This window comes from Heterocephalus glaber, unplaced genomic scaffold (genome assembly GCF_053883595.1).
Source record: "Heterocephalus glaber isolate CG9 unplaced genomic scaffold, H.glaber_assembly_v1.0 deba00001673, whole genome shotgun sequence".
NCBI classification, from domain to species: Eukaryota; Metazoa; Chordata; class Mammalia; order Rodentia; family Bathyergidae; genus Heterocephalus; species Heterocephalus glaber.
In genome coordinates, this window is record NW_028258410.1 from 15442851 (window position 1) to 15467044 (window position 24194).

At 44.0% G+C, this 24194-nt stretch overlaps 1 protein-coding gene and 1 long non-coding RNA gene across 2 annotated transcripts; one reads left to right on the forward strand and one right to left on the reverse strand.

The window, feature by feature from the left end:
- Window positions 1–3013: 3013 nt before the first annotated feature.
- LOC147822174 (uncharacterized) lies at window positions 3014–10470 on the reverse strand. Its single transcript, XR_015445989.1, has 2 exons — window positions 10305–10470; window positions 3014–5965 (listed from the first exon to the last, which is right to left on the reverse strand). It is a non-coding gene; the product is annotated as an uncharacterized LOC147822174 (long non-coding RNA).
- Window positions 4494–20892, forward strand: Cyp24a1 (cytochrome P450 family 24 subfamily A member 1). The gene is made up of 12 exons (XM_004858029.4): window positions 4494–4715; window positions 4896–5086; window positions 5701–5794; window positions 7626–7722; window positions 10748–10839; window positions 11499–11610; window positions 12868–13013; window positions 16096–16262; window positions 16975–17053; window positions 17542–17739; window positions 17835–17954; window positions 19752–20892. Exons 1-11 carry the CDS (start codon window positions 4494–4496, stop codon window positions 17943–17945), a joined length of 1509 nt encoding a protein of 502 aa, XP_004858086.1. The 3' UTR covers window positions 17946–17954; window positions 19752–20892.
- Window positions 20893–24194: the final 3302 nt, after the last annotated feature.

Below are 24194 nucleotides of genomic sequence, written 5' to 3' on the forward strand. Positions count from 1 at the left end.
AGTCCCTGATTTACAAACATTTGAGCTGTGAGCTTTCACAGGTGCACTGTATAAGACTGACTTTGTCAGCTTATGAACAAACCAACTTATGAACAATTCTCCCAGAACAGGACTCATTCCTAAGTCGGGGACTTACTGTACTAACTTCCAATGTTGCCCATGTGGCAACAAACCTAAACACCCTGAACAGCCCGCCCAAGACCACACAGGCAGCGAGCAATGAAGCCATGGTTTCAACCCAAGCTATTGAAACTCAGACTCTTATTTTTGTCCAATAGGACTGCCTTCTATAAGGGACCCAAGTGAAGTCCTCCAGAATTTTCCAATAGCATCCTCAGAAAACAAAGGAAGCACTACACTGGTCATTTGCTTTTTCACTTGAAAAGAGAAAATATTCAATAATCAATTGCCCATTACTTGCTCATTGGGTTCAGGCCAACTAAAACAGCACCATGTCATATGTTCTGGGAGGGGCAAAAACAAGGAGATGATGCCTCTAATTTCAAGGAGGTTTGTGTCATTGGGTAGAGAGCCCCATGAGAAATCCAATAACGATTATGATCTTAATTATTTGAGAGCCCAGTCTCTGCAGTTCTTAATAACAGTTACAGCTATGACACGATGCCAGGGACTTTCAGTGCTTTGTCATGCTCAGGAAAACCCTATGGAATGGGTACTACCATTATTGCCACTTTTTTTAAGTTTTTTTATTTTATAAAAAAATGTCATAATCAAATAATAAGAGAATAACAATAGTTATTATACTGTGTATCATTATCCTCAAAGTAGTTACTCAGAGTTCAGGACATAAACCAAAAAGATTCCTACCCCCAAAAAAGAACAGACTCTATGAAGACTTTCTGTTCAATGAACTAAGATAAACTCGTACCAAAGAAACCAGTTAGCATGTATATTGTAATAGTTTTTAAACAAAGGAGTTTGTAGTTTGGGGAAGTATTTGAACTTCTCCCTATTTCATTCTTCTATTATTATTCTTCTATTATCACTTTTGTATTATGTTCTTTATTTGCATTTCTCATATAAAGGAAACCATGCAATATTTGAGCTTTTTGAGGAGAAGTAACTGAGACTTAGAAAAATACCAAATTGTCATTGGTTTACCTGGCTGCTGAGTGGCTGAGTTGGGATTTAAACCCACCAATACCTTTTGCCAAGCTTCTTCAGCCTTATTCAATTATACAGTTTCCTGAGTCAAAACTACAGTTATTCAATTAAGCACATGAGTAATAATTGAGACATCTAAGTTGCCTGCTTTCTGGTTAGTTTGAAAAAAAAAAAAAGGCCTGCAGTACAGGAATGTACATGCCTGCAGTACAGCCATGCTGTGAAGGAATGCTTCCTCGACACTGTACCATGCCCAGAACGTATCTGCATTTTCCCCATCACAGCCCAGGAGTCTGGCTTTTCTTGCTATTGCTCTTTTCATGATCCTGGAGCTTTCTGTGAGATTCTGCATAAGCCCTGTCAACTCAACAGCTGGGAAGTCCATCCTCCCAGTTTCCACAATCAACAAGAACATCCCAAACTCACACTCCAGTTTAGCCAACAGTTGAAGCATAAACTTATGGGACATTCTATATATTTGAAAGGGTTCATATTCCCCAGGGCATGGAAACTAGCCTTGGCCTCCAATGAACTCCTCCAGCCTATCCTCGTTACACACATGCACACATGTGCACACACATACACACTCGAACGCGTCACCTGGGGTGCAGTATAATTATCCATGACACAGGATTCGGTGAGATTTTGCAGCACAAGGTAGAGGGCCTGGGCCGTCCCAATGATGAGGGTGAGAGAGTGGGATTTCTGAAGTGCTTGGAGGCCTCTCGTTAGGAATTCCTTGCAGGGTCCCTGTCCAGACAACACCCAGAGGCCATGCAGGGAGTGAGGGAGAACAAGGCCAAATGAGAAAGGGTGAGTTTCTGGAGCTGGGCTCAAAACAGTCCCTTTTACCTTAACAACTCAACTACACCTTGTCAAGGACAGACAGGGTGGGAGGCAATGGACGGTCAAAGAACTAGTCCTGCTTCCCTCTGCGATCCAGTACAAAAATTACTAAAGCCTTTCTCTACTGAGTAAGGAAACCAATTTCCTTGAATTTTCTTATTGGCTATGATGGCTATTCACTGAATTGTACTTTTAGGTGTTTTAGGTGTTTAGAACACCTAAAGTGATCTAACACTAAGCTCAGAGGAAAGCCTAGCAAATCCAACCTGCTGAGGGAAAGGAAACAGAGGATGAGGGAATGATAACTCATGGGCTAAAACAGCAGCGAGTCGTGGGTCATCACCACATGGCTCATGGAGCACATACGACATCCAGGCACAAGTAGGACACAGAGGCAAACTGGGTGAGCTTCTCTTTCAGGCTATTTTTCTTCACCACCATGTGTATATGAAACAAGTGAATCAACCCCCCCCCCATACTGCAATGGTCATCCTGACCCCTCTTGGAAATATTCTCATTTAGGAATATTTCCAATATTCTGAAATATTCCTGTTTAGAAAAGATGATGTAAAATAACATGATACATACAGATGTTTATATTAAGGGCTCAGTAAACCCCTCCTGGGCCATTAATAATGTCTAGGACATTGGGAAAATTATTTAACTCTAAGCATTAGGAAGTTTTGTGTTTGCTTTTGCTTTCTGTTTTTTACATTGGGCTGAGGTGAAAACAAAATGGGAAAATTGATGTAAACTTTCCAGCTTAAACTATGCATAGTGGTTTGTACCTGAAATCTCAGCTATTCAGGAAACTGAGGCGGGAGGATTATGAATTTGAGGCCAGCAGGAGCAAATTAGCAAGACTCTGTCTAGAACAAAAATTATCTAGCTCAGTGTCTAGTTTATCATAAGCCCTAGAAAGCTTTCATTTGTGTACTATATTAGATATGGTGCATAATCATAGTTTATAGTCTATTATATAAAGTAGCACATATTAGACTATATAAGCCTATAGTATATGCTCTATAATACACAATGTAGCTATTTTTTCCACTTTTATTAGTACATATTTGCAGTACATAATGGTTACATTCACTGCAGGGGGTGGGTACATGCACGTAACACATTTCAATTCCCCTCTTTCCCCCCCCACCCCCTTTTATTTTTCCAGATTCATTTATATATAAGGCCTTGTAAAGTTAATTATCATACATACAGATTGAAAACCAGACCAACAGTCCAAAGACAGTATAAAACAGGTAAGACAATTATACTAAGTTAAGGTACACTTTTAGATACCTTGTCCACACTGGATTAGAATACCTGTTTTTTCTTTTTTCCTATACATTTTCAAAGGTACGATACATCAGACAGAAATCATTATAGGTGTAGCGATGGATGTTATTTCTATTGATGTAAATAGTCATTAACCTCGAAGGAGAAATCCGAAATGATGGCTTTGGAGCTCGAGTTGGGCTACAAAAGTTTTCACGAAACAAACTGTTTACAGGAGACTTCCCGGAAGGCTTTGCCAGCACGAGCGTGCCAATGACCCGGTCAGGCGACTGGAACGCAGGGTGGCTGGGTTCAAGGCCAGGGTGGGAGCAGCGGGAGTTTAAGCTGTCACTGCTTGCCCTGCCTTCCCGCATCTCCCGAGGGCAGGGACGAGGGTTCTCTGCTGAGTGTGGACCAAGCACAGACCCCGTCGCAGGCGCTTGACAGACATTAGCTATTTAATCCTCATAGCAACCCAGATCAAGCAGCCAGCCAGGAAATCCCAGACTCAGCCAGCCGTTCTTTCCCTCGCTACCTCCGGGGGCGAGCTCCCCTATTGGGATGCATCTTGCTAAATCTCAAATCCGCCCTTCCCTTCCCGGGCTGCACTCGGAGACCTCGCCCGCTCAGCGTCGCGACTGTGCAAGCGCCGGCTGCCGTCGGGGGAGGGCGGGACCCGCTCGGCCAAACCCCGTGAACTCGCCCGCGTGCTCCCGGTATCTCCGGGGTGGAGTCGGCAGCGCTCCGCTCGGCGGGCAGCGCGGTCACCCGGGCTCCGCGCCCTCGCTCACCCCGCTGACTCCATCCTTTCCACCGCCCCCCGCGTCCCGCGTCCCTCGGGCCCGGCCACCGCCGCCCTACCCGGCGAGCTCATTGGCCGCCCAGGGCCGGCTCTGTCTCCATAAATACAAGGTGCCCGGGCTGGAGAGCATGGGCCGCAGCATCCCTGCTACTGCCTCAGCCTCACAGGCCAGCAGGTGGACTCACGGGCCGCCCCTTCCCCTCCCCGGGCCACCAGCCGGGCCGCGCTCCCCCAGCCCCTCGGCCAGCACTAGGCGGTCAGCTGCGCCTCGCCGCGTGTGGAGCATCCTCGCCAAAGTCCTGCTCTCCGCCCAGCCCCGTGCCCTCGATCGCACCTGCCGGCCCGGTTTGCCTCTTAGCGTCACCGAGCCCCCGAAGCCCGTCCGGTCCTCTCCGCCTGCCCTTTCCAGCCCCTGCCCCCTCCCATCCCGCGTCTCCGCACTGCCATGGGCTCCCCCGTGAGCAGGAGCCGCTCGCTGTCCGCCTTCCTGCAGCGGCGCGGCCTGGAACAGCCCCGGAGACCCGAGACGTCGGGGACGCACGCGCCCCCTGCGCTGCGCGAGGCGCCCCCCTGCCCGCTCCTGCCCGGGCCCACCAACTGGCCCCTGCTGGGCAGTCTGCTGCAGATTCTCTGGAAAGGAGGGCTGAAGAAGCAGCACGACACCCTGGTAAATACCTCGCCACGTCCCACTTCCCTCCGCCTCCTGCTCTGCCCTCCGGGTGGCTTCAAACTCCCAGCGGGGCGCAGGGCGCACAGTGCGCGCTGAGTCTTGGGCTACCGCGGAGAGGCAGAAACGCCCCGGGCCGGAAGGATGCGCCCTGACCCGCGGCGTGCCCGCCCGCTGCAGGTGCAGTACCACAAGAAGTACGGCCAGATATTCCGGATGAAGCTGGGCTCTTTCGACTCGGTGCACCTGGGCTCGCCCAGTCTGCTGGAAGAGCTGTTCCGCTCCGAGGGCGCTTGTCCGCAGCGGCTGGAGATCAAGCCCTGGAAAGCCTATCGGGACCACCGTGCGGAGGCCTACGGGCTGATGGTGCTGTGAGTCCAGTCTGCCGGCCGGAGGGGGCGGATGTGTCTGCAGGTCGGAAGGGGAGTCAGAGTTTCCCGGGGCTGCACATTTCTCCTGCGGGACGGACCCAAAGCCTTTGTTCGGGGCAGGTTCGATCCTGAGCAAGGGCACCGACGTGGCTGGGTCCAGGACAGGGCTGTCCTGCACGCCCAGCTCCTTGCTCTCTAAACATTATTATTACGAGGAAATGGCAGAATCGCGAATTTGAGGGGTTTTCGTCCTGTCCAAGTCAGTAAGTTGAGAAAAGGTTGTCCTCGAACAAACCCCAGTCGTGACACGGGGATATTCGCATACCCGCTCTTTCGCTGGGCTCTGAAGCCCTCGGCCTCTCAGCTCTAGCCTTGAAAGAGCTCGTCAGAAACCACGAACCCTCTCCATCTGGGCTTCACCCTTCTCGTAGGATCTTAGATGAGAAAAGTGTTGCGGGTGGGTCCTGTTGACAATCCAACCCTGAGCACGCGTGCTCTGCATATTTCTGGGTGTGATTTTCAGAGCTCATTTGCTCTCCGGTTTCTGAAGTCCTGACTGGAGATGCCCCTTCTTTTCCTCTGTTCTTAATACAATCCTCCTTCTCTCTCTCCAGGGAAGGCGAAGACTGGCAGAGGGTCCGGAGAGTTTTTCAAAAGAAATTAATGAAACCAGTGGAAATTATGAAGCTGGACAGCAAAATCAATGAGGTCTGTAGACTGGGGCCAGCTTTCCTGGGTCTCTCGAGGACCCTTCAAGTTCCACCTTTAAGGTGTAGAAGGAAAACCATATAATGGGGATGATTCAGGGGTCTCCTCATTGTCTCTGTGTCACTCTATATCCATCTTCCTCAAAACCCCGATTTTTGTCTCCACTGATCTCTGTTAAAGTAACATTGTAAAGAAGGAACAGTTATGAACACAGACTTTATTATTTTGCAGTTTTGGATTTGATACCCAGCCTTCCACCCACTATCTAAGAGCTTGATCCACTTGACTTTCCTAAGCCTTGATTTTTCAATCTTAAAATGAGACTATAGCTCTTATCCCAAGATCAGATGTAAGACGATGCTTGTAAAGTTCTTATCTTAGGTACTGACATTTGAGCTGGGTTTTGCGGGATACACAGGGGTCTACAAGACAAGGTGGAGAGAAGCGTTTGAGCAGACAGGATAATAGGCTAAATATACAGAGGCCTGAAATGGTGTGATGTGTTCAGAGGATCAGTGTTCAGTGTAGCTGAGCTGAGGGTTTTTCTGAAATGATTGTCGACAGAGAGATCTCTGCAAAGTTTGTGCCATGGAAAAGTATTTGGAGAGTATTCTTTGGCCTAAGAGAGTTTTAAGCATATCGTAATCTCATTTTACTCTTTCTATTAAGATGTTTATTTTGAACTGGTTTCAGACCCAGATCCGTGCATATAGATGCGAGATTACAAACTTAGAAGCTTCTAAGGGCCACATAATTAATACAAAAATAGCAAGACAAACACAGTAAAGACTTTAGAAAACAGAACTGTGTGTGCCCTTCCTTGAGGGGACAGCTGCCCCATACCCAGAAAACTACTGCTATGTGGATATGCACAGCCATTGTTACCTTATAATAATCTCATTATTATTACTTTGATAAGAAGTGGTAAATCCATATGTCATGTGAAATCTCTTGATTTTTAAGTAACAAATTCAAAGTACTTCTTAATGCACTATGTGAGCAGATTAAACCTGCGCATTGGTTACATGTGCAGGCTTTGTACCCACACACACACACACACCCTGTTTTAGGGTCCAGCATGGCAAGTTAACTGTGTTTCCAGGGAATACTTATGTAGCCTCTCTAAGCCTCATTTTCTCATCTCTTATGTGGGAAAACGGAACTAGGGCAGTATCTACTACCTTATGGGTTGGCTGTGTGGACCAGCTAAGATATTACACCTTGTGCAGTGCACAGTCCTTTTTTGACCTCACTAAATGTGAGGCATTAGTCATCTAAAACTTGGTCATCTAAGGACTTAGGTGACTAGTCAAGATCACAGAGCTATTTAGTGATCAAGTTACATCCAGAATTTGCAAGTCTGGCTCCAAGTGCAACATACTCAACAAAAACAACCATCCAACAAAATGCTGTGTTTTCACCCAGCAAGAATAGAAATAGAAGTGCAAACCTCAGGATAGTGACAGTGTCATTGTCCTCCACCTGCTATGTCAACTTGGCTGATTCCTTCCTTGTGGTTTATTCCCCTGTTCTGATCCACAGAAATGTTTTCCTTTCCTTAAAATGCCAGAATCACTTTTAGATCAAAAGCTGAAACTTAAACCTCACAGTGGCTGCAGGAAGAGCTCAGGAAACCACTCAGGACAAGGTCTTGAGGGGATAAGGTGGCTTCCCAAGGAGAATGTATAATTAGTGCTATTTCCCAATGAGTAACATTCAGGGCAGTGAATATACAATGTAGCAAACCCTTCAGTCAGGCTTACTGAGCTTGAAACTTTTGTCTTCCTTTCCTAAAGTTAAAATGTATCTTCTATGGCTGCTTTCTTTTAAGGTCTTGGCTGACTTTATGGTTAGACTAGATGAGCTCCGAGATGAAAGAGGCCACATTGAAGACTTGTACAAGGAACTGAACAAATGGTCATTTGAAAGTAAGTTGCACTTCATTTTGCAAGTGGTTTGGGGGATAAAGTGCAACTCTTTTGACAGTTTTCCAGTGTGATACACACTGTTGCCAACTAAGAAAAGGCCACATACATTGTTTCCATGCTTCTTTTAGGTACTTAAGTTGTGCTTTGCACTAGGATTGTTTATGAAGTCATTCAATAAATACTTACTGAACACCTGTTTGATGCCAGGCACAGTGCTGCATACTAGAGATACAACAATGAGTTGCCAGGGAAAAGCAAAGCAAGGAGGAATGCTCCAGGAGTGAGAAGTAACAGAAGGAAGCCCTGGATTGGAGGGCCACGTCCTGTAAAAGGATTATGGGGATGGGAAGAGCCCTGTAGTCAGCTCCTAGAAAGCCCTATAAGCTGGAGACAGGACTTTGGATTTAAGCCTGGAGTAGTGGGGAGCTTTGGTGGATATGTTTAGCAGGGGATGCTGTGGTCAGAATAGCTGGGTCACTGTGGCTGCTAACGGAGAGAGGTTGCAGAGGGCTGCCCCAGAGAAGGTTTTGTATGGTCTCTTCTATCATCAGCCTTACTTAAAGTGAAGATAGAAAGTCCCATGCAAGTAAGAAATCCACAGAAGGAGGAGTAAATGAAAGGAATGATTACAAAGGAGAAAAGAAGTGTATGCTTTGGAAATTGTCCACTGGAAGTACTCAAACTAAGAAAGATAAAAGGCATTTAGTTGCCAGTCAAAGAAAAATGTGACTGCAATGGTTTAAAAACTGCCGCCCGGGGGGCTGGGGATTTAGCTTGATTCCTCCGCCTGCCTTGCAAGCACAAGGACCCGAGTTCGATCCCCAGTACCAAAAATACCTGCCGCCCAGCATTGTGGGAACCCTCGAGGAAGGCAGGCCACAGCTGCGTGGGCTTTGGTGATCAAGGGAGGGGGGCTCTTTCCAGCCTTTTCTGGTCCATCTTAGTTTATGAACCAGTGCCAAAATGAGAGCTGCCCTCCCGATCTCGCCTCTGCACTCCAGGCAGAGATGAGAGGGGGAAGGAGGAAATAATCCAACCGCCCAGTCCCAGGCACAGTGAGTGCAAAAGGAGCATTTCTCCTCTGTGTCTGCCCCAAATTGGGTCCTCTGGCTGCTCTAAGGAAGGCTGGGAATTGGGGACTGGAATTGTCATCAAAGTCCTAAATCAATCTTGATCTCTTTCATGAGGATGGATACACGGACACTCTAAATAAAATCTGGGCTCTCTTATGGAAGGAATGGGGAAGAATGAACATTGGGTAGACTGTCAGCAGTGTCTGCCACATGTGACGCCAATGACAAACTCTGCAAAAGCAAGATGTTACAGGAGAGATCCATGTAGAAACGATGCTGCATTGCACTATGGGAAATCTTGTGGATTCAGTTTGCAATGTGCACCCCAAAATTCACTACAAATGGAAAACCAGCACTCTTGGTTTGATTCTACCTGTACTCAGTGGTTTTAAAACAGCTGAACTACAGATGGACCAGCTCACCTGCTTCTATAGCACTGTAATCCATTATTTAAGGGGAAAAAGGTGCTTTTGGATAAGTTTTACAGTGGGAGCCAATTTTCTATTAAACCTACGTATTCATAAGCAAGAAAGTATTATCTTAATTTTAATATGCTTTATAAAAACAATAATCAGGTAAACAGGCATTTTGCAAATTTTATAAGTGTATATATACTTCATAGTATTTTTTGTGACTGCCTACCACTGTATATTAGAAGCATTTTAAATTATTGTTCTACCTTGAGAGAAAACTTATAACATTTCCATAAATTCAAATCACCACCATAAGTGGTGGTGATTACTGTGAATATAAGTAATTTTTAAAAATATATATATAAAAAAGCCCACAGACCACCTGGAGCTATTGCATACACTCCCGGTGGTATCCATTCTTCACATTGTGGAATAAAAACGTGGGCAACCTCAAAAGGCTGAACAGGATGAGTGGAGTTTGGGAAATACAGATGTAGTCAGAAAAGCCACAGAGCTGCCCTGACTAGGTTTATTGACTTTTGCTTCTCACTTTCTAACTTTAGATTAGGCCTTCACCTCTTCACCCAGGATCCTAGCTTGTAAATTGAGAGCTAATTATCCACCTATCAAACAGTGCTTGTAGTGATCCTGGATCAAAACAGAAAGTGGTTACAGAAGATAACTTTTAAGACAACCAGGGAAATTTTTAAATGTAGTAGATGTACCATGAAATGGGTAATATTCTCAGGAGTGTTAGAGACATTATGGTTGTAGAGGAGACTGTCTTTCATCTTAGGACTTTACTGCTAAGTTATTTACTTAGGAAGTGTGTGAGGGCTGGAAATTATGCATTGCATTGGTTTCACATGCATACGTATCTGTACACATATATCCAAAGAGCAAGTACCTGTAGCAAAACATTAATGATTACTGCACTTGAGTTCAAAGGACACAGGTATTTATTTTACTGTTCTTTCAACTTTTCTGTAGGTAAAAAGGTTTTAAAATAAAAGTTGATAATTTTATTTTTTAAAAAGCTTTGCCTAAATAAAATGAATATACAGGAGAAAACATCCGTAAAGCACAAAGCCATTACCTGGCGAGTAGTGGGTGGTCAGTGCACAATTCTCCTGTCTCTTCCTCTCCAGACGGCTTCCCCTGGGTCACGGAAGGCAACAGAATGCAACTCACGACTCCAACACAACTGAGCTAAAGGCGGGGCGGAGCTCTGATCCAACCACACCTTTGACCTAGATTTTTGTGTGGTGGACATGACCAAGGGCAGTGTACCTCTGACCAGAAGGTTCCTAGGGATAGGTCACAGCACCTGAAAATAATTTCTAGAAAGGGAAGAGAGTGTGCATGCCCCTTTCTTTCAGATTGCTTGCCTTTCCTTGATGTTCTTGGATTTCACTTTTTTTCTTTCTTAGAAAAGACCACATTTTTACAAGACCCAAAAGCAAGTCTTTAATAGCCAGTTAATCATAGGTTCCAGTGTTGTTGCAATTGTGTAACAGTGACAATTATCTTAAATAACAGGTATCTGCCTCATCTTATATGAGAAGAGATTTGGGCTCCTTCAGAAGAACATAGGAGAGGAGGCTCTGAGCTTCATCACAGCCATCAAAACAGTAAGCACCCCTTTAGCTATCAGTTCTCCTGAGGTTGCTTTATGCATCTTAATAAGCCTGCATCATGTGTCTTCCAAGAAGTTGTATACACACATATTTTATCTCAATAGCTCATTCATTCATTTTGATGTGTATACTTGTATATGTGCATGTTTGTACATATCATAAAGCCAGTTGATTCCATTGTGTCTTTGTTAGGCAAGGATATTTTAATAAAACATTATATTTGGTGCCTATTTTAAATGTTGCTATTAAGAGTCAGTTGATGAAAAATATTTTTCAAGTATCTGAAGTTTTTCAATTTTTAAATATTGGAACAGTTTAGGTGGATATGATGAACACCGAAATTGATTTGAGAAACCCTGGGATTGGAAAATTATTAGAAATTGAAATGAATATGAAAGTCATAGCCCCCTTTTTTGTTGATAGTGAACTCCTAAGTCCTAACACATTTTATGAAGCATGTCCAGATGACTTTCAGCATTCCACTGAGGGAGGAGGAGGAGGAGGAGGAGGGCTTTGCTCCCAGGACCTGCTAGGAGGGGCCAGGAGTCCTTTGACTCCAGCCTTCGGGAGCTGTGGTTTAGGAAGCTCCTCCTGCAGGATGCTCATTGCCTTTGACAGAGTTGCGCATGAGAAGGCATTTGTGTTTCTCGCAGATGATGAGCACCTTTGGGAAGATGATGGTCACCCCAGTCGAGCTGCACAAGAGCCTCAACACCAGGGTCTGGCAGATGCACACTCTGGCCTGGGACACCATTTTCAAGTCAGGTACCACTGGCTGACTCGATCAGCTGCCTTGCCTGGGCAGCTGGGGCCGATTGGGAAGGAGCTTGTTGGTCTAACACCTTTGAACTTACCATTGAGTTGCTCCCTCTAGCTTGTTTGGGCTTTGCATAGACTAATTCTAAGGAAATGCAGGAGGTAGATTTCTGCAGTCTTCTTTGGGAAATGAAAATGATAAATGAGAATTTTTAGGGTACTGGGGATAGAACCTGGGGCCTCACACATGCTAGGTGAGCCTTCTACATTCCCAGCCCTATAAAAGTAGTCAAAACAAGCCCTTGGGAGTCAGAGTCTCCTGGCTGCTCTGTGCATGGTGGTTTGGCCAAATGTGCAACCTCCATTGCATCTTTAGTTTCCTTGTCTTGGATGAATAATAATAATACCACCTACCTCATCCAACTGCTTTTAGAAAATACAAACCGCTTGACCTGCCACAGTATCTCAGTGGTTAGAGCTATTTCTGCTACCCAGTTTCCTGGAAAATAAGACCTAACAAGAAAATAATCAGCCTTGAAAGTTAGAGATCAAAAATGCCAGCCCCAGGCAGGCTATCCTTGCCTCACTGGCCATCACTATTCTGTTGCTCAGTGGCTACTCTGTCAGGCAGGTGGTGATGCCAAGGATGGAAGCCAGGTGGAAGGGCTTCAGGGCTCAAGTGCTGACTGCCGTACCATATGTGTTCACCGTTACCATCACCACCACCATTATTCTTAAGTCTGGCAGTTAAAACTGTGGGTTAAAGTGAGGGAGACATGCGCTTAGAATGTGCTTTATAAATGCTAGAATTTGTGTCATTGTCAATATGCATGAGCACTTTAACTATACATGGATATATGCCTGTGCAAGTTGAGTGGTGTGTGTTCAGTAAGTTCTGATTCTGAATGGGAACCCAGTCTCCACTTCCTCTCATGCTGATCTGTCCCAAACTCAGCTCTTACTACTCAAAATATGACCCCAGACCCACATCATCTGCACCACTGGGGGACTTGTTAGAAATACAAACTTCCGGGCTCCAACCCCTGACTCAGAATCTGCATATTAAGGAGATCTTGAGAAGCCTCATCCATGTGGGCATGGGCAAATCCTCACCAGCAGAACAAAAAGTCTTTATTAGCTTATTTAGCAAAGTATCAGTGTTCCTGAAAAGATTCTTTAGATATTGCAAGACAGATTTGTGTCTGATTTGTGTTCTTTTCTTTCTCTTAATTTTCAATCAACTTCCTGTCTTTTTTTCTCTAACAGTCAAGTCTTGTATCAATAGCCGGTTAGAGAAACGTTCTCAGCAGCCTAGTACAGATTTCCTTGGTGATATTTATGACCACAGTCAGCTTTCTAGAAAAGAATTGTATGCTGCCGTCACGGAGATCCAGCTGGGTGCAACAGAAACGGTAAGGGTGGGTGGAGATTCGCTTGTAAATACACGGACTGGGCAGTGTTCTTCCTGATGCAGTTCAAGTCATCATTCACCTGGATTCAGTGAGCACTAGTGTAGTGAAAACTGAAAAGTCTCAGGCTGGAAGCACAACGCACAGCATCTTGAGCTTACCCATAAGGTAGGAGGGCCGGGGGTGTAGCTCAGTGGCACCATGCCTGCCTGACAAGCTCAAGGTGCTGAGTTTGATTCCCAGTAACAAAAAAAAAATTCCCTACGTGCCTACCCATAAGGTAGGAGACATCGTGTGCCCCAGTGTGGGAAAGCCACAATAGAATCCAACCAGTGTCCTGACAACTGTGCACACTACTGCAGGAATTTGGAAGCAGGAAAGTTCCGTGTCTTAGCAAAATGATTTACATTTTTAAAATTGGATATATTTTAGGCTATTGCACATGTTATCCCCAAAATGCCTACCTGTGGCTCGTGATATTTACTATAAAAATATTGAAATTCCATCTTCCAGGTCAATATTTTTCCTTCTTAAAATTATAAATATAATGAGCTTGAAATAACTTGATGTTCCCTGAAATGAAACAGCTAATTTTAAATCCGAAAATTTTGTCTCAAACGTGGTTGATCAGTAGATATCCCATGCAGTGCGATTCCAGGCACAAATACCAGTATGGACATTCAGGTTTAATTGTTCATTTCATTCATTTCTTTGAGTTATCACAGGAGTGTTGTATATTACTATTGCTCACTGGCACAACATCTCACACATCTTAAAGCCTCTGTGCAGCATGTAAACCAGTTCATTTTCTTGCCACAGGTTCCCCTTTCAGAGAGTGCCTTGCCTAGAGAAAAAGTAGAGTTTTCTGTATCATGGGGACAGCATCCTTCTCAGTCCCCTCTTGCTCCAGGAGACTGGGAAAGGCAGAAAGTTATCCTAGCTGGCTGACCTTCCTATTGTATCACAGACCCTGCGAGGTTCCTCAGAGTGATGGAAGTGAAGTTTCACCTCTTCTTCCTTATTTCAGCCTCCATTTGAGCTCTGGGAGTGCAGTGACTTCGGTTTGCTCACTGCTATATTTAGCACAAGGAGTAGACAACCAGTACATGCTTATTGGATACAAGAAAGAAATTGGGAAACATTGAGTAGTTACTATGCATCCAGGACCCTTCTAAGTTGTCAGGAAACCTCCACAAGCCAGAGACAAAGTCATCCCCTCATGAAACTTGCATGATGTGAAAGACATGTACACAAATAGATATAATCATTTCAGAAAGTGGCATGTCCTTTGGAGGGTATGTAACACAGAGATGGAATGGGGGGTGGGGAAGGGTCCCTCCCTAAAAAAGCAATGCTAGTGGTGACTCTGGAACGATAAGATAGAGCTGGCATTGAGAAAGCCTGATGGAAGACCACCCGAGGTAGAGGAAAGCACACATGCAAAGGGCCTGAGGCAGAAAGAGAGAGGAGCAAGAACTAGAAACAATAATCAGAATTCCAATTACTGGAGTGAATGGGCCAGGTTAGCCAGGGCCTTTTGAGACTTAATAAGGAATTTGGGTTTTGTCACACCTCTTGTGGGAGGCTCTTGGAACATTTTGAGCAAGAGAAACTCCTGATCAACTTGTGTTTTGACAACTGGATTCTGGCTGGTGAGTGGAGAATGAACTTAGCGAGGAAGGATAGAAGCGGGAGGCCAGATGAGGAGCTGAGTCTCCTCCCTGGGGGTCAGGCCGGGATAGTGTGGCCCAGCAGCTGTCCTATGAGGTCCCAGCATCTAACAGGGCTGTGGTGGAAGCTGTAGTTCTCCACCTTGTGGAATCTTTGTTTAGTACTGTGGCCAGGGACTCACTGATTTGGATATACACTTCATCCTTTTCTATTTTTTAGTCATTGCTATTCTGAAAGTCACATTTGGAGAATCAGAGAAATTGGAAAATGTCTCTAATTTGGTGGCTACACCCTCTTCCTGTTTGGTAAATGGGACTCTTACAATAATGCCATCCACAGTTCATATGCAGCTGAGGCCACACAGTCCTCTGACATAAAGAACCCTGCTTTGGAGACATTGTCTTCCAAAAATAATAAATAATCATTGGCTCTGAATTGTCTTGCACTCTGCTCTTTCACAAGAGTGGCACGTGCCACTTAAACAGCATCTTCGTGTCTGCAGAGGGAGGAGTTGATGACCATTTGCAGCAGAATATTTAGCTGACGTTAGCAACGGCCTAAAAACAAATACATACAGCTACTGACAGAGAATGTGATGCAGCTCAAAGATGGCTGGCTTCACCCTTATTTTTTTTCCTTCTCATTGCCTTTGAAAAGTCAATAAAGGGCATCCATTAACACGGTCAGAAACTGCAGCCAGTTCCTTAAAATCCTCCACTGAGTGCTAGAATTTCTTCTTCCGGTGTTGGCCTCCTCCTGCCAGGGCTCTTCCATGTGTCTGGGGCCCTGATGCACCTTCCCAGTTTTGTGCTAAGCTTTTAGGGTGTGACCAAAAGAACTTTTGAATTCCAGAAATGCAGCTCCTTGTGTCTTGGGCTGCAAGAAAACTTTTTAAAAGTAAGTCTTGGTCAGCAACACACCAAGGATCTTTATTGCTCTCTTTTCTCAGTTTCTCATGAAACTGCTTTTAATTAAACTTTTTAAAATTTTAAGATCATTATAGTCTCACATTTAATCCGAAGAAAAAGATAGAGAGGGATCCTTCACGGAGTTTCCCACAGTGGTACACAACAATAAAACATTATCACACCCTGGAAATGGCACAGGTGGTCTGCTAGTCTCTGTGTCAGCAGTAGTTGTGTCAAACTATATTTTTCATATCTCCGAATGCAGCTGATTATTTTTAAAATTCTATTTTGATTTACCTGGTAAATAAGTTATCCAGACTTTATACGTTTGGCATAAGTCTGACTTCAGATATTGTTTTTGTTTAAGGCACAGCAAATAACAACACATGAGAAATGTCACTGTTAGGTTCGCAGAGCAAGCTGGGAGCCATGACTTCCGGTCTGGCTGATCATGCTGAAGCCATTTTATTTGCTAAAATTCAAGTTTGTGTCTGCTTGGTTTTCAGACAGCAAACAGCTTAATGTGGATTCTCTACAATTTGTCCCGTAATCCTCAAGTGCAACAAAAACTTCTTAATGAAATTCAAAGTGTATTGCCTGAGAATCAGATGCCAAGGGCAGAGGATTTGAAGAAAATGCCATATTTAAAGGCTTGTCTAAAGGAATCCATGAGGTAAGAATTTATGTCTAAGCCAATATGAATAGAGCATAGACAATTCCCCTAGTCAATTATAGACACAAGACCTTCAGATCATATTTATTTCTATCACTCATTTCCTAAATCTTTTAGATAAACTCTGTCAAATCTTGGGAAATCAGGGCCTTCTCCTCTTAACCAATATCGCTGCTATTCTAATGGATACTCTTAGTAACTATGAAGATCAGAGCAGGATTGTAGGACAGGAGATAAAAGCTCAGCAAGAGAACCATCTCCTTATATAAGAAGACATAGAGATGTCTTTATTTGAGCCTTGGGTATAAAACATCTTTTGAAAATTCTTTATATACCCTTTCTGAAAAACAAAACTCGCCTCTTAGGATTATAAGGTAATAGTGTTAACTTCATGAAGAGTACTTGGAGAAACGCGGACCAAACAGGTTCAGGGTGAAACAGGAAAAGAAGAAAAGCACTATTATCAACTATTACTGTAATCAGCCTTGGGCTGGGGATTTAGCCAATGTGATAGATAAGAAAAGGGAATAAGAGATATAGCTACGGGGAAGATAGCAACAGGGACTCTTCTTTGTGGAGAGTTGGCAGCCGTGTCCCCTCTCTGACTCTGCCACCATGCACCACTTACTTATTGAACCCAATCTGTGTTCCCATTGGCGTTTCAGACAGAACTTGGTCTGCAGCCACCTTTCCAACTGATTTTGTTTTTCAGGCTCACCCCAAGTGTGCCGTTCACAACTCGGACTCTGGATAAGGCAACAGTTCTTAGTGAATATGCTTTACCCAAAGGGGTGAGTAGAAGTTGTCTATTCTCTACCTCACGAGACTTTGAAGGGTGCACTTTCCAAATGTTCACCAGATATGGCTGATCCTTTTTACTGGGGGAGCATTTGTCTTGGAAATCTACAGAAAAGATAATGACATATTTCTTAAAACAGAATTAAGAACAATGGCTGTGGAGATAGAGACCTGAATTCAGTACCCTTTTACCTGTGTGGTCTTGAGTGAGTTATGTAATGTCTGTAAGCCTCAACTTCCCCATCTGTGAGATGGGGTGAATAATAGAATCTTCCCCAGGAGGGTGTTGTGAAAATAAAATCCAAAGTTCTAAATGCTAGGCCTGTTTGTTACCTGGCACATTTTAAGCACTCAATACAATCATCATTATAAATTTGTGAGTTGTTTTTACTTTTGTAAGATGATCACCTTTATAGATTTTGCCATTCAAATGTTCTCTTCTGGTTATTTTAAATGTCATGCATTTCTCTGTGTTTTTTAGACAGTGTTGATGCTAAATACCTACGTACTGGGGTCTGATGAAGACAATTTTGAAGATTCTGATCAGTTTAGACCTGAACGTTGGCTTCAAACGAAGAAAAAGATCAATCCCTTTGCACACCTTCCATTTGGGGTTGGGAAAAGAATGTGCATCGGTCGCCCATTAGCCGAGCTCCAGCTCCACTTGGCCCTCTGCTGGGTAAAGTCCTTGCCGGCTTTGTGGTTCTGCTCTGTGCGGTTCTGCAGGGCGGGAGGACAAAGAGGTGACCCTTCTTCTGTGTGCGTGTCTTCCAGATCATCCGCCGATTCCACATCGTGGCCACAGACAGCGAGCCTGTCCACATGCTGCACCTGGGGATCCTGGTGCCCAGCCGGGAGCTGCCCGTAGCCTTCTGCCCTAGATGAGACCCTCAGGTGAGCATCCACAAGGTGGGCCAAGGGGTGAGCTTGAGCACAGAAGCCAGCCAGACTCAGGTTCGAATTCTCACTCCCCGCTGACTCAGTGAGCAACCTTGAGAAGCTACTGAACCTCTCTGCCTCCATTTGCCATCTGCAAAATGGGGACAAAAATAGTATCAATCACAGAAGATCAATATGAATACCAAATACTTAGCCCGGAGCCTGGCGCCAAAGATTTTAGGCTCTGTGGGCCATAGAGTCTCTGTCACATCCACGAAGGCTGCCTTGTAAAATGAAAGCAGCCATGGACAATCAAAAATGAATGGACAGAGCCAGGTGTGGTACTGCATGCCTGGAATCCAGCACTCTGGGAGGCTGAGGCAGGAGGATTGCATGTTTGAACCCAGCTTGGGCAACTTAGCAAGACCCTGTCTCAAAATAAAGTTAATAATAAGGGCTGGAGATATAGCTCAGTGTGAATGCATGGGCTACTGTGTCTGCTTTCTGTTGTTGCCATAACCCATTACTAAAACTTTCTGGGTCAAAAACAAATTTATTCCTTCATTTCGGTAGATGAGAAGTCTGCCATGGCTCTTCCTAGGCTAAAAGTAAAGTTTCTGTGAGAATACTTAGTTCTTTATGCATTTCAGCCTGAGGTCCCTGTTTCATTGCTGCTGTCAGCCGGGGGCCAAACCCAGCTTTTAGAGCTTGCCCGTGTCCCTTGGCTGGCGATTCTCCTCCATCCTCCATCTGAAGCCAGCAACAGCCAGCTGAGTGAGACCCTCGTGCCCCTGGTCTCCCCTCCTGAGTGTGTCCCATGGCTCCAGCAGTTACTACCCAGAGGAGTCTCCCCATCTTAAGATCTTCAGGTGCATCTGCAAAATGCCCTTTGCCATGTAAAGTCCCCTATTCACAAGTTCTGGAGTCAGAGCATGAATTTCTTTGGAAAGCCTCATTCTGCTTAGCAGCACTGTGTCCCAGTAAAACTTTATAAAAATGGGTGGTGGCCTGTATTTGGCTCGGTGGTCTTGGCTTATGCTACACGGTGCATGCAATGGAAGGCAGCACATATTCGGCATGGATTAAATCCAACATAATACTTTTACACTGCAGTATGCCAGGTGGTACTTTTCTGACAATAGAGTTCTTGTGTTCTCCTCACAAGCCTTCCCATACCCATATACCAGCTTATTTAATTACCACTGAATTATTTTCTTTCAATTAACCTAGGCCTAATATGTCACATTAGCCTTGTCCTGAGAAATAATTCCCTTTGTGAAATGATGAGTGTGTGAATGTAGATATTTTCTCCTAAGTGAATGAATACTATCAAAGCTGACCACATGTCTGCTTCAGAAACCCCCCCAACCTGACCTGATGCGGAGTGCGGGCATTCCCAGCATGCTCCTTGCAGGCGTTCCCAGCATGCTCCTTGTAGGAGGCCGTGCCAGTATTCACACTCAGCCTCCATCACCCTGCCATTTTCACAGCATCCCTAGAACTTCCTGAGAACTAGTGACTGTTTTCCAATTGCAAGTATCTGATGGTGAGAGAGATATTTAGAAAAACAAGCAATTACAGATGATATTTTGGAATGAGGCACAAATAAATACACTCTGATTCCTTCCCAAGAGTCTGGTTCCACTAGGAAATTTGTCAGACTCTGTGCGTCTCAACCAACAAAGTTGCAAGGGGTTCAACAATGAAAGAATTCTAGCTTTCTTGTGAGCCCCCACCCCGCCCCAGTCTAATAATTTCTCTCATTTCAATACACTTCTTTGATATGTAATTAGGGTATATTTTATTTTCCAGACTTTTCTTTCACCCAAATCAAGAACAACTATCTTTAACTTCCTACAAGAACGGTGCTTGTGGCTTCTGCATTTCTGGAAAGCAAACTTCAAACACTAGTGTATGCAACAGCATATAGCTTCACTGTGAAATCTGTAACTCTCAAGAGTAAGTTTATATTTCACATTGAAAGGCCTGATACGGCCTTTCAAGTCTGAGACTTGAAATCTTCCCAAGTCTGGGACCTAGGGTCATAATGACAATCTGTTTACTGTAACTCTGTTTACTGTGACATTTGGGGGTATACCTGCTTGATGAGAGCATCAAAGCTAAATGTTGATTAAAGTAATCAACTCAAAAAACTACTCCTGCGTTGCAGTGAAGACATTATTGAGGAATTAGAACATAGCTCTATTTTCAGAAGTAGTCTAATGAAGCCAGAAGTTCTTCTATAAGAATACCTTAATGATTTACTCAATTTGATCAAAGTACCCTGAAATGTTTTTTATTTCAATAATGTATCTCCTCTATGGTATCAGAATGTGGATGAAGTTGTGGATACATAGGCACTTGTGTGTGTGTGTGTGTGTGTGTGTGTGTGTGTGTCCATTGGTAATTTGTTTCTGGCACTTTTTATATAAAGATAAATTTAGGATCTGTGGTGCTGGGAAATGATCTAAAGTTCAGTCACAGTTTAAAAATATTTATTGTGATTTTAAGAAAATGACTTTCCATCCCTTCACTTTCCCTCTATTATATGAAGAACAGAAAAGTATGTATTTGTTAATGATTACAGAACATTTCTATGTGATTTTTAAATCTAAGAAAATATGATTTCATAAATGCAAGATCCACAGAGATTTAAGCAATACTTTAAAATTGTTTACATGTGGCTTTTTATATATATTTTTACTATCAGTTTTCTCTAAAACATACTGTATATTTCTGTATTTCTGATAATTATTTCCATTATTAGGTTATATTTTTGGAATATTTTGGAATTGTACATTTATATCTTTATATATGATTGAATATATACATTTACTAAAATAAATATATGCTTTCTCTCTGCTGTAAAATTATGTTTACAATTCTAAATCTAAAAGTGTTGTCAGATTTTATTTGTATACCTTTAAATTCTTTGAAAGTAAGAATAAAAGTTTTTTTAAAGAACATAAAAGTTTTTTTCTCCTTCATTGCATTTATTATGTCAAAAATTTAAAATTTTTTCCATGTTTGTCTTACTGGTAGAAAATTTTCTTATGGGGGCCATTTTATAAGCCCTGTATCACTGTTCAGTATAGTTTTGGAAACATTAGCCACAGCAGTTAGACAAGAAAAAGAAATAAAAGGAATAAAGATAGGAAATGAAGAAGTCAAATTGTCTTGCAGATGACATGATACTTTATATAGAAGACCCCAAGAACTCCACCAAAAGTCTTCTAGACTTAATAACCAAATTCAGTAAAGTAGCTGGATACAAGGTCAACACACAAAAATCGATAGCTTTCCTCTAAATGAACAGCAGACTCACTGAGAGAGAAATAGGGCAAACAATTCCTTTCACAGTAGCATCCAAAATACTGAAATACCTAGGAATCAACCTAGGAAAAGAAATCAAAGAACTCTTCTCTGAAAACTATAGCACTCTGAAAAGAGAGATTGAAGATGATATCAGGAAATGGAAAGACATCCCTTGCTCCTGGGTAGGAAGAACCAACATAGCAAAAATGGCCATACTTCCAAAACTGCTATATAGATTCAATATAATCCCAATTGAAATTCCAGCAGCATACTTCACGGACCTTGAGAAAATAATCCAAAAATTCATTTGGAACGAGGAGAAACCTAGAATAGCAAAAGCAATTCTAGGCAACATAGACATGGCAGGGGGTATCACAACCCCCAATTTGAAACTATTCTACTGTGATAAAAACAACATGGTGCTGGCAAAGAAATCTATCCTTTTAAAAAATGTAGACTTCAATGGAAGTTTCACTGAAAGATAAACCTTTGAATCACACAGTTATTTTCCAATTCTCACTGTAGAAATATTTCCCGGTCCATTTACCACTGACTTCACCACCATCCCCACTCACCAGCTGTGGTTGCTGACAACTCTGTCTGGACCACTGTGGTCTCTCCCATATGCTCGCATTGACCCTTGCTCCGCTCCCATCTGGCCTCTGCACACTGCTGGCTCCATTGGTCTCTTCTGCACTTCTGCATGCCAGACTTCCCTGGCCTCTAACATGGCCCCTGGAAGTCCAGGCCTCAGCCACACATCCACCCCCAGGGCTGCTGCCTCTACCCCACCTGCTTCTGCCAGTCTTTACATTTCCTTCAATGCTGTCCTCCCACACCGGCTGCACCTGCGGCCTTGCTCCTGGGTCCTCCGCCTGAACACTCTGCCTGCTGTTCTCCCAGTGCCTCGAAGCCCCTGCTCTGACTTCCTGGAGGACCTACATCCTGCAGAGGCTGACGCTGGGACCAGGACCCCGTGAGGCCGTGACTCCTGGAGAAACCTGCTGGGCAGTGGGGCAACAGGACTGGGAAAGGACAGGAGCTGAACAAGGCTGTGATTTGGGGTCATGCTCCAGCCTCAGTGAGATCCTGGGGAACTCTGGGGTACACACTGCAGCTCAGCCTGTTCTCAGGCTCCACTGTACCTGCAGAACCCAAGGTGGGAGGAGGAGGTGAGGCACGGAGAGTGTGCGCTGCCCTAGAGTGGCTGCTACATCCAAGTGACTGTGACCATCATGGTAAGAATAACTAATATTTATAACCGCTCCATGTGCCCTGACCCTTCAGAGCACCTGCTCCCTAGGAATTCAGGAGACCTCACCACCAGCCTGTACAGTGGGCACGATAATTCCTCCCATTTCACAGCTAGGGAAACAGGCAGAGAAAAGGCCCATAATCTGCTTAGAATCACCAAATAGGATTCCAGGATGTTTGGGTCCATTCCCTGCCCGATGCTGACGTGAACCTCTCCTTCAGTGCCCACCATGGGGGCCAGTTTATGTGCAGCTGTGGGATTATTTGATTGACACATGCCAACCCCACCTTCCTCTCCTTCCTCTAGAATATAAGGTGCAGAGAGTCCACCTCACCCCAGAAAGAATGGCTGCTCTCATGAAAGCAACCAATAACAAATGCTGGCGGGGCTGTGGGGAGAAAAGAACCCTTCTCCATTGTTGGTGGGAGTGCAGACTGGTGCAACCACTGTGGAAATCAGTATGGAGATACCTCAAAGAACTAGGCCTGGAAGTCCCATTTGACCCAGCTATTCCCCTGCTAGGTATCTCCCCAAAGAATTAAAAGAATCATACCACAATGATATATGTGCACCAATGTTTATAGTGGCACAGTTTGTAATAGCTAAAGCTTGGAAGCAGCACAATTGCCCATCAACTGGAGAATAAAGATAAATGTGGATTTTTAATAAAATGGAGTACTACTCCGTTGTAAAAAATGAGAAATTAGAGACATTTATAGCTAAATGGATGCACATTGAGGCCACACTCTTAAGTGAAATATATAGGACACACATGTGTAAATACCAAATAGTTTCTCTAGTGTGAGAACCTGAAAGTGTAAATAAGGACTAAAAGGTATAATAGATAATGTGAACTAGGAAGAAAAGGGGCAAAGGGGAAGGGGAAGTGGGAGGGGTAGGGGAAAGGAAAGAAGGGAATGGAATTAATATGAGCCAATGAAAAACCGAAAGCAAGGTCTTTGTAAATAGGGAGGGGTGGAGGGGTTGAAGGGAGGGCAGGGGAAGGGGGAAAAATAAGAACCAAGAGAGATTATGCAAAGGTGCAAATTTCCAATGATGAAGGTGATTATATTGTACACCTAAAATGTACTGATAAAATTAATTTTTAAAAACAGAATGTAAGGTGCAATGGCAGAAGGGACACAGGATTTGCCACTGTGCCCATGATGCCGAGCTTACAGCTCCTAACAGGAACCCACTGAACCTTTCTCTTTACTTTGTTCTTCTCGGTAATGTTTGCAACAACCACCTATGATGAGCAATGAAGCCAGGCAGTTTCCCCAGGCCATACCATTGATACGTGGCTGGACTAGTACTCATGCCGGGTGTAAAATCTCCTCTCTGAGTTCCTGTACGTCATCGGGCCGTGCAATGCTTGTTACAGGGTAAATGCTCAGTAGCTCAGAACCACTGCGCTCATCATCAATAACATACGCTCTGCCATGCATGCAGCTTGTCATATATTCTCCAGCCCCTCTTCTGCCTCCAAGAAGGCTCGGTTATTTAGCTTGAATGGAATCCCCTGAATGTTTCAAGGAAATCAGTTTCCAGTGATATGTTTGGGGATGCAGTCCATTTAACCTTCGTGAGGTTCAAATAATATTTTTGAGTAAGTGAGACGGAAGAAACAGGAGAAGGAAAGGAGGGGGAGGAGGGGAAGGGAGAGTTGAGACCAAGGGACTTGC

What these genes read in the sequence shown, in the direction of transcription:
- Cyp24a1 (XM_004858029.4), top strand. Translation starts at nt 4,494, where the DNA reads ATGGGCTCCCCCGTGAGCAGGAGCCGCTCGCTGTCCGCCTTCCTGCAG. An exon ending in TGTCTAAAGGAATCCATGAG is followed by an intron (nt 16,263 to 16,974) that starts GTAAGAATTTAT and finishes TTTGTTTTTCAG; the next exon opens with GCTCACCCCAAGTGTGCCGT. An exon ending in TCCACTTGGCCCTCTGCTGG is followed by an intron (nt 17,740 to 17,834) that starts GTAAAGTCCTTG and finishes CGTGTCTTCCAG; the next exon opens with ATCATCCGCCGATTCCACAT.